This window comes from Echinops telfairi, unplaced genomic scaffold, assembly GCF_000313985.2.
Source record: "Echinops telfairi isolate 266 unplaced genomic scaffold, ASM31398v2 ScPeMD7_2291;HRSCAF=2852, whole genome shotgun sequence".
In the NCBI taxonomy this organism is placed as follows: domain Eukaryota; kingdom Metazoa; phylum Chordata; class Mammalia; order Afrosoricida; family Tenrecidae; genus Echinops; species Echinops telfairi.
The window spans coordinates 48359134-48374695 of NW_022106189.1; the positions used below are offsets into that span (position 1 = coordinate 48359134).

Below are 15562 nucleotides of genomic sequence, written 5' to 3' on the forward strand. Positions count from 1 at the left end.
TTAAAAAAAAGAATAAAATGGTTCTCTTGCTTCATAAAAAAAATAAAGACAAAAGTCACAGTCAAAAATAGAAAAAAGTCACTCTCCCTCCCCCTGCCCACTCCTATCCTCTTGTCCACTCTTTTTTACCCCCCTTAAATATAGGTGTTTTTAAAAAAATCTATAGACACAGTCCAATCAGACCCGTATGCCCCCCTCCTCCCAATAACAAACTGAGCAGCGTGCCTGACACAGCACAAGCCTCTGTCACTGAAGCCAGGAGGCAGGGCACAGCTCCTGCCGGGAAGAGCACTGAGGTCAATGTGGGAACCCAGTGGTGGGCTCCCTTCTAGTTTAGGGTCAAAGGATCCGGATGCAGCATAGAGGTGAAGGTTCTTGATTCAGCAGCCAGGACCTAGAATCCAGTGGTTTCATGGTGGAAGATGGCCCATTCAGGCTTCAGCGGTGGGGCTTCCCTGGGCAGTGGGGCTGGGTCGAACAGGGCCTAGCCCAGAAAAAGATCTAGATCAAGTCCTTTGTCTCTTCAGGAAGAATGAAGAGCCAAGTGGTTCCACCACTTCATGCCTGGCCAAAGTGTGTGTGTGTGTGTGAGGTGGTGGTGGACAGGCTGGCGGGAGGCGGTGGGGGGTGGGGGGCCTTTTAGCTCCTTCTCACTTGCAGCCCCTGGTGTCTCTGAAAGCAGACTGTAGACCCCTGAGCTGGACCCTCAAGGGCGCGCTGCCCCAGAGGCCTCTCACAATGGCCTTTGGCCAGGTACTCAAGCCCAGACTCTGGGCTGCAGCCCAGCCCTGTCACCTGCCTCACCTTCCATGCCTCAGCCTTCCTGGTCTGCAGGGAGCAAGGGTGGGTGCAAGGGGAGGGGCACACCCTCACGGGCAGACCCCTCTGCTCCCTCTCCTGCAGTTCTGGGAAGTCATCAGTGATGAACATGGCATCGACCCCAGTGGCAACTACGTGGGGGACTCGGACCTGCAGCTGGAGCGGATCAGTGTCTACTACAACGAGGCCTCCTGTGAGCGCCCACCCCCTCTGACCTCTGACTAATGATGGCCCTCATCCTCCTTCCCTGGGCGGGGTGGGGAGGGAAGAGGAGGAGTAAGCTTCCCAGTGGTTGGGTCAGAGGCCAGCAGTGGAAACTGAGAGGTGATCATAGTTGGGGAGCAGGCAGGTCACAGGTCAGAGGAGACCAAAGGGACTGGGGGAATCTGGACAGTTGGGTGGTATGGTCAGTTGGGGAGGGCTGTGGGGACCAAGCAGGGTTGTCCAGGGCTCTCAGGGAGAGTTGGTGACTGTGCAGAGCCTGCTTCCTGGGCCACCCAACTGACCCTGTCTGGGGTGGCAACCATGACTCCACTGTCATGGAGCCCTGGGCCAAGGGCCAGAGCAGAGGCCAATGGAGGATGGCCCTCTGGAAATCTAATTCCCCACCCCCATCCCCAGCTCACAAGTATGTGCCCCGGGCCATCCTGGTGGACCTGGAACCTGGCACCATGGACAGCGTTCGGTCGGGCGCCTTTGGGCACCTCTTCAGACCTGACAACTTCATCTTTGGTAAGTCCTCCTGCCCTGCTCCTTTCTGAGTACACCCAGTTGTGGGGTGAAGGGCCAGGGCCAGGCATCAGCGAGGCCTCCATCCGGGTCTTCAGGGCACGCCAGGATTCTGGGATTCCCCACAGTGATAGGATCCACTGAGGTAACACAGGCTGAAGTGCTTCCAGCAACATGGAGAGCTGGCCCAGGAAGCGAGGACTATGCACCTGAGCAGAGAAGACAGGGCCTGTCTTCACTGGGGTGCTCGCTTGCCTCCCGGCCAGCCCTCCAGCTGGACTCTGGACACTTGTGCCTGACAAACTCACACCCTGATCCAAGCTAGTGGCAAGCATGTGGGTTGTGACTATGCTTCTGAGGGGCTGGCTGGTGGGGGTAGATGCGGGCGGTGGGAGGTTAGCAATGAACACAGGTGACTTGCCCAACACCCCTCTCAAGGTTGTTGGGGCCAGCACTCTGGTTCCTGGTCCCTGTCCTGTCCATAATGGGTGGCCAGCAGGTTGGGTGTGGTCCCAGCATTGCGTCCTGTTGGGCTTGTGGTGACAGGACAGGGCTGTGTTGCTGGGCCACGGATGGGGAGCAGAGGCCCTGAGCCCCTACAATGGCGGCTATAGCTCTGGTCTTAGATCCCAAACTCGGGTCTGTCTCCTCCTTTTCTGCCCACCCCTGCAGGCCAGAGTGGAGCGGGCAACAACTGGGCCAAGGGGCACTACACAGAGGGCGCCGAGCTGGTCGACTCAGTGCTGGACGTGGTCAGGAAGGAGTGTGAGAACTGCGACTGCCTACAGGGCTTCCAGCTGACCCACTCGCTGGGTGGGGGCACAGGCTCCGGCATGGGCACACTGCTCATCAGCAAGGTACGTGAGGAGTACCCCGACCGCATCATGAACACCTTCAGCGTGGTGCCCTCGCCCAAGGTCTCGGACACAGTGGTGGAGCCCTACAACGCCACGCTGTCCATCCACCAGCTGGTGGAGAACACGGATGAGACCTACTGCATCGACAACGAGGCCCTCTACGACATCTGCTTCCGCACCCTCAAGCTGGCCACGCCCACTTACGGGGACCTCAACCATCTGGTGTCAGCCACCATGAGCGGTGTCACCACATCCCTCCGCTTCCCTGGGCAGCTCAACGCTGACCTGCGCAAGCTGGCTGTCAACATGGTGCCTTTCCCGCGCCTGCACTTCTTCATGCCGGGCTTCGCGCCGCTCACTGCCCGGGGCAGCCAGCAGTACCGCGCCCTGACCGTGCCCGAGCTCACCCAGCAGATGTTCGATGCCAAGAACATGATGGCCGCCTGCGACCCGCGCCATGGCCGCTACCTGACCGTGGCCACTGTCTTCCGGGGCCGCATGTCCATGAAGGAGGTGGACGAGCAGATGCTGGCCATCCAGAGCAAGAATAGCAGCTACTTCGTGGAGTGGATTCCCAACAACGTCAAGGTGGCCGTGTGCGACATCCCGCCCCGTGGCCTCAAGATGTCCTCCACCTTCATCGGCAACAGCACGGCCATCCAGGAGCTGTTCAAGCGCATCTCAGAGCAATTCACCGCCATGTTCCGGCGCAAGGCCTTCCTGCACTGGTACACGGGCGAGGGCATGGACGAGATGGAGTTCACCGAGGCCGAGAGTAACATGAATGACCTGGTGTCCGAGTACCAGCAGTACCAGGATGCCACGGCTGAGGAGGAGGGCGAGATGTATGAGGATGACGATGAGGAGTCCGAGGCCCAGGGCCCCAAGTAAAAGCCCTCAACCCTGGGGGTGGGGCGGGGGGAGGGGGCAGCAGCATCTTTCCTCAGGGTCTCAGTCCCCAGAGCAGCCCTCAGCTCTGTCCCCCCACCCTAGCTGCCAGTGCTTTGCTTGGGGTCCCTGAGTTATTGTCACCTAGTGTTCATGTCACCCATACCCCACGTCCCCTAGCTCTGGTCCTCTGACCTCCATATCCATGTGGCTCCAGCGTCTGTTTAACTGAGGCTGCAGGCTTGCCCTCTGTGTGTCGTGGTTTTGTTTTTTACTGATGTGTGTTTATTTTGGTGTTATTTTGATTTGGATATTTAATAAATGTATTGCTGTCAGATACCCCTGCTTGCTGTTGGAGATTTCTTTTTGTTTGGGGACGAGGGGCTGTCCGGGAAGCCCAGGCAGGAGCAGGCGAAGGGACTACATCTCCCAGGCCGGCGCTCTGAGCCGGCAGGGGCTCCTAGAAGAGGTGCCTGTGGTAGGCAGGCAGGGCCACCGCCCCAGTGCACACTTAGAATCATGTTGTGCAGTGGCCTCTGGGGAGCCTTGAGGTTAGCCCTCCACTCCCTTACCTCCCGCTGGGGGGGCCAACAAGAACATCCCCTCTAGAGCTCCTTGGCTGGTACACACGTGGGGACATGAAGGCAGAGGCTGACATCAGGCCCAAAGCCCTGACTGGGGAGCATTGAATATGCCCTGTAGCAGTAGGTGTGCGTCCTGGCCAGTGAGAGAGCAGCCTTGGGACCAGGTGTGGGTTTGTGGTGTGTTACCAATAGACCCCACCTGGCCCCCACTCCTGCAGGGAGAAACCCTGGTAGCCACCAGGACCATTCCAAGCTGGATTCATCACTACTAGGCCCCTCTACCCACCCTCTGGCCCCTGCCCCCACTCAGAAAGAGCAAGGCAGAGGAGATGGCTGGCCTCAGCTTGCCCTTGAAGCGGCCAGGCTCTGGCATTCCTGCCTGTGTGGAATCCTGAGGTCTGTCCAGCTCCAGGCTTGTGAGCAGAGCCCAACCCAGCCCCCAGATGGCTCGGAGCAGGGGACAAGCCATGCCTGCAGGGGCTTCTCAGTGCCCCACCCCCTGGGTCTTATAGAGGTCATTAGAATAGGCCCTGGGCGTGGGCTGCACACCAGCACTGGAAGCTCAGGGGGTCCATGCTGGGGTTCAGGGCCTGCTGGCAGTAGACAGCGCCCTTCCAAGGGGAAGCTAGCCTGCGGTCCACTGAGGTGGACGCCATTCAGCGGGTGCTGCGCCTTCTCAACTGCCACCTTGGCTGGAGACGAAGAGCGCTGGCCTCTCCTACATCTTGGGGGTGGTGGTGGAGGGGAGGGGCAGAGCTGGGCAGTGGGAGTGGGTAAGGAGGGATCTCCTTACTTTACAAAGAAAAAGGAAAGCTGCCTCCAGGTGACCTTCAGCGAGAAGCACGTGTATCTGAGACATCCAATCGCGCTGACCAAGTGGGGAGGCTCAGGCCACAGTTCGGTCCCAGCCCCAAATTGACAACATCCAGGCATCCCGCTTACACTCCCCAGAGGGCTTCTGGTTGGTCAGGCGCCATTCGTGTGGAGGACCCTATTGGCCAGCGTTTCAGGCCCGGTTATTTCATTGGCTGTTCCGCCCCTAGGCCCCGCCCCAATTGTCCTAATATATTGGTTCCCCTCCACTGCCTCCGGACAGACCAGCCCACTTATCTGGAAGGTGGCAGTCCACAAGCCCTACCCGCTACCCCAAGAGGTGGGGCTAATGGATGAGGAAACCGAGACACAATGCATGCGCAGTCTGCAGGGCCTCGCTGGGATGGAGGGGCTCGGCATGAGGCCTGCCCTGCCTGTCCTCTCAGACAGGCATCCTGCGACCTCCTCCTGTTGGAGGCCGAAGCTCCGCTGTAAAGAATAACATACCTTGCATTTGGATTTCACTGGGAAGGAGAGATTTCGTTGCAAAGGACGTGCTTGGGTAATACCAGATATGTGTGCCAGGCTGACGGACACACCAGCCAGTCGCTCAGAGGAAGTTTACGGTCTGTGCGTGGAGGGGGATGCTGCTGCTGTGGAGTGAGGTCTCAGGGCAGTGGCTCTCACTACCCTTCCCTGGGGAGCAGAGTGGATACAGCTGTGGAGACAGGTGTGTAGATCCACCTGAAGCCCCTGGGAAGGAGTAGGTCAGGTTGGTGGACAGCCAGGCCTTTGTGCACAGAGGAGTAGGGGAGGAAAAGGACCAGAGGAGTGGACTGGCCACCTCGCACTGGGGTCACCTCCCTCTAGGTCTGAAAGCAATCAGAGACAGAGCCTGGATGCTGGCAGGCCTTGGGGGCTGCCTGAAGAGCCCTGAGTCTCCCGATGTAGGAGCCACAATCCAGACTTGAGGGAGTGTTTGGTTATAGCGGAGACCCAGGTCCCACCTGAGAGGTCCCCAGTGAATGGACCCTGGTGTCATGGCCCATTGGTCCAAGGCACAACCAGTTGGGCCAGTTTCAGGCAATCAGAGCCAAGGATGCTAGTGGGCCCCGCATCTGAGCTGCAGCCTCGTATTCACCTTGGTGTGCTCTTAGAACCTCCTGTGAGTGAGAGACCCACTCTGTGAAGATGCTGCCTGGGATGGGGTGGATGTGAAGGCGTAGGGGTGGGAGCCTGCATCTTCTAGTTCATGAACCACTGGGAAGCAGTCAGCGTCAGCCCCGAAATCCCACTCTCTGCTCCTCCACTTACCAGCGGTCACCTTGTTGGGCCTCAGTTTTCTCATCTATAAAATGCGGTGTCAGCCGTGCTTCTGGCTGACAGCTGAGCCGACCACACGGGGCTCAGCAGGTGGAAGCTAAGGCCTTTTCTCACAACCACTGTTCTTTAAAAAAAAATCAACCAAAACACCACCTGACCACAGAACATCGGGGAATGCACCCCCTCCCCTGGATCAGAGGGGAGGAGTGTGGTCCCAGCTCTGGGGCCTGGGGAAACCGACCTGCCGAGAGCGTGTCATGAGCCTCCAGGCCGCTGGTGGCAGCAGCGGGCAGCGGGCTGTATACAAAGTAGCGAGGGCGGCGGCGGGTTACAATGTAGCGAAGGCAAGGCGGCGGCGGGCTGGTGAGCTGGGCAGGGGAAAGGAGCCGGGCGGGGGGTGGGGGGCTTGTTTGTGGGGGCTCATACGGCCCGCTGCGTGGGGTCCGGGACTGCTCATCTTCTGAGACTGACCCCGAGGGGTCAATGACCGGCCTGCGGCAGGATTCAGACCCCTGGCCGCCTGGGTCGACTACCTTCAGCCGCTCACTAGGGCGCAGAGGGGAACGGGTGTGGAGGGAGTGGACGACCGCAGCTACTTTCATAGCCCCTTTAGAGCAGAGCTTAGCACCTGGACATCTCTCTTCCTCGCCCCAGCCCAGGTGACACTGTCTCCTCCTCTGCGCTGTCAATAGGGGCTGTCACTGGGATCTGTAAGGGCTGTAAGCCCTGGGCCTTGCCCCCTCAGGTGGTCGCTGGTCTACTCCGACCTCAGTTTACGGGACTGTGGAAGGGGTAGTCTGTAGAGCATGTGAAGGGAGACAGGAGGCTGCCCGGAGCAGATGTTTGTTGTTTTTGTGGGTGAGGGTGGCAGGAGGGCCAGTTAAGGCCAGCTAGGCCTTGCCTCAGATGGTGACCACTCTGTAGTCTCGTCCTTCTGAGATGATAAACAGTCCTTAAAGGAACAGTGACCCTGGCCCCTTATCTCCTTGACCTCCAGCCAAAGGCTTCATTCCAGGTCTGAGCAGAAAGGACAGACCTTCCAAACGGCCCCCCGCCCCCTCCTTTTCTGGGTTCTCCCAGCAGCAGCTGTGGAAACAGCACCACCTCTTGGTGGCTTGGCAATGGGCCGGATGTATGTGGCCAACCAGGGCACCAGGGCCCATGCTCCGCTTCAGCCCTGGCTGGTCTCCAGAGGCACATGAGAGCTCTCTGGGGTGACCCTGGTGGGGAGGGGGAGACTCAGCTCAAAGTCAGCCCCACATCCCACATCCCTCCTCCCCTCTCCTGCCCTGGGCAGCCTGAAGCAGAGGTGAGAGAAACAGGCTCCTTGAAGTCCTGTGACTCCATTCCCTCATATTGTCCTGCATTGGCCTGGGTCTTGATCTTGTTCCCTTGTCACCTGGCAGGCCTGGCTGAGCTCCTCTGGCCAGGTGGGAAAACCCTGAGCAGTTTTCTGGGTCTCTCAGGGGTCACCCAGAAGGAGGCAGGGGAGGGGGGTGTGCTCTGGGCCAGTGGGGGATCAGACAGGTCATACTGTGCTAGTAACAAGACTCCACCTGGTATCGGTTCCCTGACACAGGAGACAGGGAGACAGCTCTGCACCCTGGTTTATGGTTGGGAAAGTGAGGTGGAGTGTTAGAACTGGAAGCCAGGATTCAAATTCAATAGTAACAATAGTGGTTACCAAGTAGTTAATAGGTGCTGGTCACTTGGTACTAACTAGTTGAATCTTCACAGTGACCCTGCATGTTGGGCCCTAGGGTTCCCCTCAGGAACCTCGTGGCACAGTGGTTAAACACTGGGCTGTCAAGCAAAAGGTCTGCGGTTTGAACCCCTAGTATGTGCCTGGGAGAGGAGACCTGGCTGGGTCTCCTCTGTCTGCAGGCTTGGAAAGGGCTGGGGCAGCGCTCCTCTGTCCTGCAGGCTCACCAGGATTGGGGACTAACACGACAGCACACAACAACACAACTTGTTATCTTCACTGAGACATGAGAGATTGGAAGCAGAAAGGAGCTGAGGTATTTGATGATGGCCACACAGCCAGGAAATGGCAGAGCTGAGGTTTGAACTGGATCCATCTAGCTCATCCTTACAGAGCCTTGGGGGCTTAGTGGTTACAGGCTGGGCTGTGACCCCCTTGATCGGCAGTTTGAAATGACCAGCTCCGCAGGAGATAGACTGGGTTTTCTGTACCTGTCTCAGAAACCCACAGGGGCTCGAAATGCTCTGAGTGTGGCCATGCGTGAGCTTGTCCTCAAGGAACCCTGCTGGCAGAGGGTGGTGTGTTGGGCTCTGGGATCCTCGGTTCAAAACTACCAGCTGTTCCACAGGAGAAATATGAGGCATGAAGAAAAGTGAGTGGGTGTTAGGACAGCGCTGCATCTCCTTTCCAGGTCTTCCATCGAACCTTCCAGCACCTGCCCATTTCAGGGAGCCAGAGGACATTAGGGGGCCACCTCTAGCCCAAACTCCTAGTGTGACCCAGTCACAGTCCTTTGAGGGTCAGCAAGGAGGGGAAACACTGAGCCTCCAGCTTGATGCAGCTTCCAACAGAAATGCAGCGAGTCCGAGAGGACTCAATGGCAGTGAGTTTGGTTTTGTGTGAAGGAGGTATGAACAAACAAACAAACAAACAAACAAACAAACAAACCAAAAACCTCACTGCCATTGATTCGATGCCAATGCATAGTACCCTCCAGGCAGGTTGACAGGGTAGAACTGCCCCTGGGAATTTGAGGTCTCCCTCTTCACAAGAGTAGAAAACCCTGTCTTTCTCCTGCAGAGCCACTGGTGTTTTGAAGTGCTCACTTTGCAGTTAGCAGCCCAATGGGTAACTATTATGCCACCGGGGCTCCTAAGGAGGTAGACAGAGTGGAACATCATCCCTGTGCATTCTGCGTGGCTTTGACACATCTCAGCCCTATCCCACCTCACTGAGAGGACCTTCTCAAGCAGGGTCTGTCACTGCCCTCGACTGAGCTGGAGCAGGGGGGGTGCGGGGCCCGCAGCTCTGGCCTTACTACTGCCAGTGATGGGCCAGGCACTGCCAGCTCCCGGGAAGGTCACACTGCAGCATCCCTGAGCCAGCCTCTCACTCTGCCTGGCCCACAGGTGGGATGCTATGGAATATGATGAGAAGCTGGCCCGGTTCCGGCAGGCCCACCTCAACCCCTTCAACAAGCAACTCCGGGCGCAGCAGCATGAACAGCGAGCTGGTGAGGAGACTCCCGACTTGGCTACTGAAGGTGGGTGCTGGGCTGGGGCCGGCTTCCTCCCACCCCAACTCATCCAGCCTGTGTGTGGCCCTGCTTGCTTCATGCAGAATGCTGCTGGCACAGCCTGTCCTCACAGGGGCTAGTGGCCTGGCTGGTCTGAAGTAAGGGGACTGAGGGGGGTGGGGGTGGGAGCTCACTGATGCCCGGCCTCCTTTCTCACTCTGGTCCTCTCTGCTGTCCCCTTCATGACCTCAGCTCTGTCCCCTAGAATTCAGAGGAGCTGCCTCTCTGGAGGGGAGCCCTCTCTGCCCCCTTCTCACTGGACTTCACTTCCTGGCTCTCCCTCTAATTCCCACGCTTCCCCGCTGCCGCCCCACCCCCACCCCACTCCCGGGAGCCCCAGAATGAGCCCACCTGAAGCCAGAAATGGTAGGTGTGGCCACAGGTACATGGGAGGGAGGGACAGGAACCCATGTGTGTGCCACCCCCCTCCCCCCAAGTGCCTTTTTGGATATTTCCTGCACCCAGGGCCCCACACACCCCACCTCCCTGGCCTTGACTCTGAGGAAAGGTAGGGATGCTGGGGGTGGGGTGGGGTGATGTCACTCAACTTTCTGCTCTCCCACCCCTGCCCTGCTGCCCACAGAGGCCCCTCCAGAGCTGTCCCCTGCAGAGCCGGAGTTCCACTGCACCGAGTGCGTGATGGACCTTGGCCTGGCCGAAGACCACTTCTCCCGGCCCGTGGTAAGGGGGTGGGGTCTGGGAGGGGGACAGGAGTGGTGAGCATCAAGTCACCAGGGGCTGCTCCCATTTACTTTCTTCCAAGCCACGATCCTTGAGCTTAGTGGCCCCTTCCCCAAGTCTGCCCCGGAGCCCAGGCCTCAAATCAGAGGCCATAACACCAGCGCTTCCAACCCCTCAAACTTCCGTGAGGAGGGCAGGTGGGACAGCTAGGCAGGACCTGGAGCTGTGCCTCTCCCTAAGCTCCAGGCATTCCGGAAGCAGATTCAGAGCACTTTGGGTCCTAGGGGCCCTGCAGACCTGCGTAGGGTAGAGGCAGAGGGAGAGAGAGGAGGACTGCCACCTCTTTTAGGGGCCAAAAGAGACACCAAATCTCAAATATGATTTGAGGAGAACATTTCTTAAGTCCTACACAGGACAAAAGTGAGACAGACACATGTCGCCTGGATGAGGGAGACCATGCACATGAGATCATAATGGTGCCCGAGGGTTTACCGAGACTCAGTGGCTTAAAGAGGACATGGGAGGACAAAGGGAACTGTCACAAAAGCAGGATTCATGGCACAGTTACAGGTCTGACCACAGAGGCAGGAATGAGACCGTGATTGGGACACACACAGCTTGCTAGATAGAAGAGCTTACAAGACTGGCTCATGGCCCCTGACCAAGGCAGTCAGAGCATGGTCCATGACTATGTGGCCCCAGTATCGTGCTCTCATCGAGAACCCCCCAGGCAAGCCCCTCCCTGGGTTGGCTAGGTGGGTGGTCATTGCTGTTGTTGTTGGAGGCTGCCCTGCCAGTTCCTGTGCCTTCCTCACAATTGTTCTTTAAACTTGAGCCCCTGTTGTAGCCGCTGTGTCAATCCACCTCATTGACGGTCTTCTTTTTCGCTGACCCTCAACTTGACCAAGCTCAGTGCCCCTTTCCAAGAAGTGGTCTCTCCTGATAACATGTCCAATGTACGTGAGACCAAGTCTCGCAATCTTTGCCTCGAAGGGGCACTCTGGCTGTACTTCTTCCAAGACAGATTTGTTTGTTCTTTTGGCAGTCCATGGTGTTCTCAAGATTCTTCACACCAGGATCATAATTCAAAAGCATAGCACTTCTTTGGTCTTCCTTATTCAATGTCCAACTTTCACATGCATTGGAGGTGGTTGGAAATACCATGGCTTGTATCAGAGACACCTCTGACCTCAAAGTAAGTGGTAGTAACCCACTGTGTTAGTCTGGGTACTTTAAAGAAACAAATCCACAGAAACTCATGTATAAGAGAGAGTTTTATATAAAGGTTAAATGGGCATCAAGAAAACATCCCAACCCAGTGCTGCCCAAGCCCACAAATCCAACATTAACCCATATGTCTGACACCAATCCACAAAGTCTTCCTCCATCTCACAAAACAGACACAATGATGCTGACTGCAGGAGGAAAGCTGAGTCAGTGAATGTGTAAGCATCTCAGCACTGGCAGGGGTCTCCACACGGGTGCTCCAGCACCCAGGGCTGCATCGGGGTAGGTCCATGCGGCTTCTCCTTGGGGATATCTTGGAGGAAGTCAGCCTCGCAAGCTGAAGCAGGGAACTGCTAAGGCAACTGCACCCTGGTCTGACCATCACAAAGCAAGAGACCTGAGAAGTAGAAAGGCAAGACTCACTGAGACATTTATCCCTCTGCCTTTCAATTAACCCCACATGTGTTTATTGGCCAGGTTGGCACAATAAACTAACTACTTCACCCACTTTCTAAGGCACTCTGCCACATTCTTCATGGTTCGGAGTCAGAAGGAAATTAGTGGAGACCTTATCCTCGTGGGGACTCGCCAAATGGATTGGGGGCTTTCACTGTTCTTTCATCTAAAAAATAAACTCACTGTGCCCGAATTGCGTCCGACTCAGAGGGACCCTATAGATCAGAGCAGAACTGCCCCTCAAGTTTCTAAGACTGTAAATCTTCATAGGCGTACAAATCCTCATCTTTTCCCTGTGAAGTGGCTGGTTTCAAACAGCTGACCTTGCAGTTAGCAGCCCAACTCTTATCCACTACCCCACCAGGGCTCTTTCTCTCTAGACTTCTGCAAATCTAGTGCTCAGAATTTGAGCTCTAATATGCACCTCCCACACACAGTCCCTTCTGACTGCTCCAGGCTGGGCTTCCCAGAAGGACTGATGAGAAATATGAAGGACACTGGTAATTAAAAATGTGAAAACCTCTGAGTTTCAGGCAAGCCATGTCCAACTTTGACTTGCGATAAGCAGCATCATAGCATTCCAGCTCCAAACACCCTGACATCCAGTCGATTCCGACTCACAGATCTGATAGGCCAGGGTAGAACTGCGTCTGTGGGTTTCTGAGACTCTAACTCTTTACAAGAGTAGAAAGCCTCATATTTCTCCCAAGGAGTGGTGGTGGTTTCCAACTGCCAACTTTGCCATTAGTGAGCCACCAGGGTTCCTCTGGTGATGGTAAAATGCCGGGTAAGTAATTGCACTGGAGAGCAAAGTACCCTGCAGAGCGGCTGATGGTGTCAGGGAGCTGGGCCTTCCCGGGGTGGCCTGCCTCTGCTTCATGTGCTCCAGAATACCCTGCCAGTTTGTTTCTTTGTTGTTGTTTTTTCAACCCTGCCAGTTTTTAAAGCATCTCCTTTCCTATGTCAAATAATTCTAGCCCTAAACTTTAAAAAATGCACCTTTTAACAAAAAGGTCACTTGGAATGCCTAGCCCTAAATTCACTTATTTTTCCTGTGGCCCTTCAGCTTGGCCTGTGCAGATGAGTTTCAGGTGCCTGCTTTGCATCTTTTTTTGTTGTTGTTTGTTTTTTTTTGCTTTGCATCTTGTAAGCAATATTTTCAGCCCTTTCTGTGGCTCAGACAGCATGGCTTCCTCCTTCCCATGCTGAGGCACTCCTGAGGGCAAGGGACAATGCTGCTCTCTAGCCTGGGAGCCTTCCTGGATCCTGGTCCTCTGAGCCATTGTGCAAGGTGGGGAGGTTGGGAGGGGGAGGTGGGGGGCTGGAGGAGGAATTCAGTCTCCTCCTAGGAAGGAAGTGAAAGACAGAAATGCAAAGCCTGAAAAGTAATACGATCCCCTGAAGAAGGAAGATGTCTTTTGAAAAACATCCTGCATTGGGTCTTCAGAGCCTGTGAATAGAGGCCGGCTTGGGGTTAGGAGTGAGTCCCATCCTGGCTGATACTGCATGAACCATGAGCCAGTCCCTCTCTCACCCCACCTCAGTGTCCTTATGTGGGACTAGGGACTGAGGTCCGTCCCCTCTTGGCCTAAGGGTCTGTGAGGATTGGTCTGAGTGTCTCTCTACCCTGCAGGGCCTGTTCCTGGCCTCGGACGTGCAGCAGCTGCGCCAGGCCATCGAGGAGTGCAAGCAGGTGATCCTGGAGCTCCCTGAGCAGTCCGAAAAGCAGAAGGATGCCGTGGTCCGGCTCATCCACCTGCGGCTGAAGCTCCAAGAGCTGAAGGTGGTGCCATGCTGTCCCTTCCCAGGAGCCCGCTTTTTGTGGGCTCTGAGTGGGAGGTGGGGGGTGGAGATGGCCCTCACTCCATATTTCTTTCTCAATGACTCCAGAACCTCCTGTCTGCAGATGACAGAAACCCAGTCATGCATTAGCATAAATGAAAAAAAAAAAAAGGGTGTTGTGACTTAGCAATGAGAAGCTCTGTCGACGGCTTCCAGGCTGGCCTTTTCTCAGATGGTCTGCTCCTAGGCATGCCAGAAATACTCCAGGGCTCTGGCCATCAGCCTATCTGCCCCACAGGACCCATACACATGGAAGCTTTCATGCTCACACTTCCAAGTCTCAGGCCTGACTTTCATTGGCCAATCCTGTGTCATGTGCTAGCTCTAGACTAATCCTGGTGACTGATTGGCCAGACCTGGGTCATATACCATCTGCTGGAGTAACAAGGATGGGGCACTCTCACTTCAACACCTGAAGCAGAAAGGGGGTGGTAGGTCCTGAAGCGCATGTGCTCAGGCTGGGTTACTGCATCCCCTGCACTGGATGCAACCCTGGGGACTCAGAGGTGGGTGACTCATTCAGAAACAGACAAATCAGTGCTAACAAAGACATCCCATTGGGCAGTGGCTTCACATTTCCCTCATGTGCAAATGCAGTTGGTGACCTAGGCCACCTGACAAGTCACAGTGTGGGGACCCTGGGTCCTCCTGTCCTGTCCCTCAGCCTGTCCCTGGAGGAATCTGTGGGGTTAAAGGGAAGAGGGAACCCCACAAAACATCACAGGTCCGGTAGGCGCAATTGTACAGCGATAATAAGTAGAGATTATAGTAAAGTCATAGAGAGCATGAGAGTTAAAGGATGGAGTCAAGTAATGGAGTCAGACGCAATTCATGGTAGCATTGCTCACCTCTGCTAGGCTTGATGGTCCTCGTGGAGGGGGCTTAGCCGTCAGAGAAGAAGCCGCTGCTTCGTCCTCCTTAGCCACCTTCTCCAGCCACCCTTCTGAGAACCAGGGAGCCTCCTTATTTATTGCTAACCACGCATCATATTACTTTAGGGGGATACATCACAGCATTATGCGTCACAGAGAAGGGCAGTACAATTCATCCTTGAACAGGTTTGATCATTCTGGTGTCTCATACAATAAAGCAGGCAATTACTATCCTGGGAGGCATGCAAGCCCCCTGATAGCAGATAACAACCTACGTCATAGAGAGGGGTTGTAACATAGGCAATACAAGCAATAGGAGGGGGATGACCTAGGGGTGAACGCGAAATAGTAAGAGGAGGGAATAGGGGGTCATGTGTGGCAAGATAGTAACCTAAGCTTAGTCATCTTAGAGTGGTCCCGGGCTTGCCTATGGGCACTGCTTTGAGGGAACAATAACAGAAAGGAATGGGCCCTATTTGTGAGATGAACAGTGGTGTCTGCTTGATCTAGACAGCTGATACCTCGCAGTGACAGTGACTCCCAATCCATTCTTGATGGTTGATGTTAGGGAGAATAACCTCTGACCTACTTTCGCTGCCTAGTGAACAATTATTCTCAAGCTAAGTCTGGCATATATTTTGGGGAGACAACTTAAGAGAAATCCCTCTGTTCCTCACAGGAATCCATGATGCCCCCACTGTACCCCTTCTGGCAGGGGCAAGGCAGGAGAGTACAGTCCCCTTAGCATGTGTCCTTGGCCCCAGTGCAGTTCCATAGCAGCACTTCATAGCAAGGGATGCTGGGAGGGCATTCTGTACTCTCGGTGGCTGTACTGGCCAAGTATTGGGTTTTCTAGTGACAAAGGAGAGGATATATGTGACCCTGGGGACAGCCAGTAGACAGTTTACTATAAATGGGAGCCAGGGTCACCCCCTTCCTCTGTTCCCCTGCAGGACCCCAATGAGGATGAGCCCAACATCCGAGTCCTGTTAGAGCACCGTTTTTACAAGGAGAAGAGCAAGAGCGTCAAGCAGACCTGCGACAAGTGTAACACCATCATCTGGGGCCTCATCCAGACCTGGTACACCTGCACAGGTAAGCTGGTGACCCAGACCTGGTACACCTGCACAGGTGAGCTGGTGACCCAGACCTGGTACACCTGCACAGGTGAGCTGGTGACCCAGACCTGGTAC

The 15562-nt window shown here is 55.7% G+C and overlaps 2 protein-coding genes across 6 annotated transcripts in view; both read left to right on the forward strand.

The window, feature by feature from the left end:
• TUBB3 (tubulin beta 3 class III) overlaps positions 1 to 3632 on the forward strand; it is an 11834-nt gene extending 8202 nt beyond the window's left edge. The window contains exons 4-6 of the mRNA XM_004704494.2: positions 904 to 1012; positions 1441 to 1551; positions 2221 to 3632. Coding sequence (XP_004704551.2) covers positions 904 to 1012; positions 1441 to 1551; positions 2221 to 3296 — 1296 coding nt within the window. The 3' untranslated portion in view covers positions 3297 to 3632. The remainder of the gene's footprint in view (positions 1 to 903; positions 1013 to 1440; positions 1552 to 2220) is intronic.
• A 2706-nt stretch (positions 3633 to 6338) lies between these two features.
• Positions 6339 to 15562, forward strand: part of DEF8 (differentially expressed in FDCP 8 homolog) — a 40011-nt gene continuing 30787 nt past the window's right edge. For 2 of the 5 annotated variants that reach the window (XM_045293855.1, XM_004704490.2), the window contains exons 1-5: positions 6339 to 6376; positions 9125 to 9258; positions 9875 to 9972; positions 13289 to 13438; positions 15323 to 15464. In XM_045293855.1, the coding sequence (XP_045149790.1) occupies positions 9135 to 9258; positions 9875 to 9972; positions 13289 to 13438; positions 15323 to 15464 (514 nt within the window). In that variant the 5' untranslated portion in view covers positions 6339 to 6376; positions 9125 to 9134. Of the gene's footprint in view, positions 6377 to 7978; positions 8032 to 9124; positions 9259 to 9874; positions 9973 to 11017; positions 11168 to 13288; positions 13439 to 15322; positions 15465 to 15562 lie in introns of those variants that run through there. The other 3 variants (XM_045293857.1, XM_045293856.1, XM_045293858.1) reach the window with 3 other exon arrangements.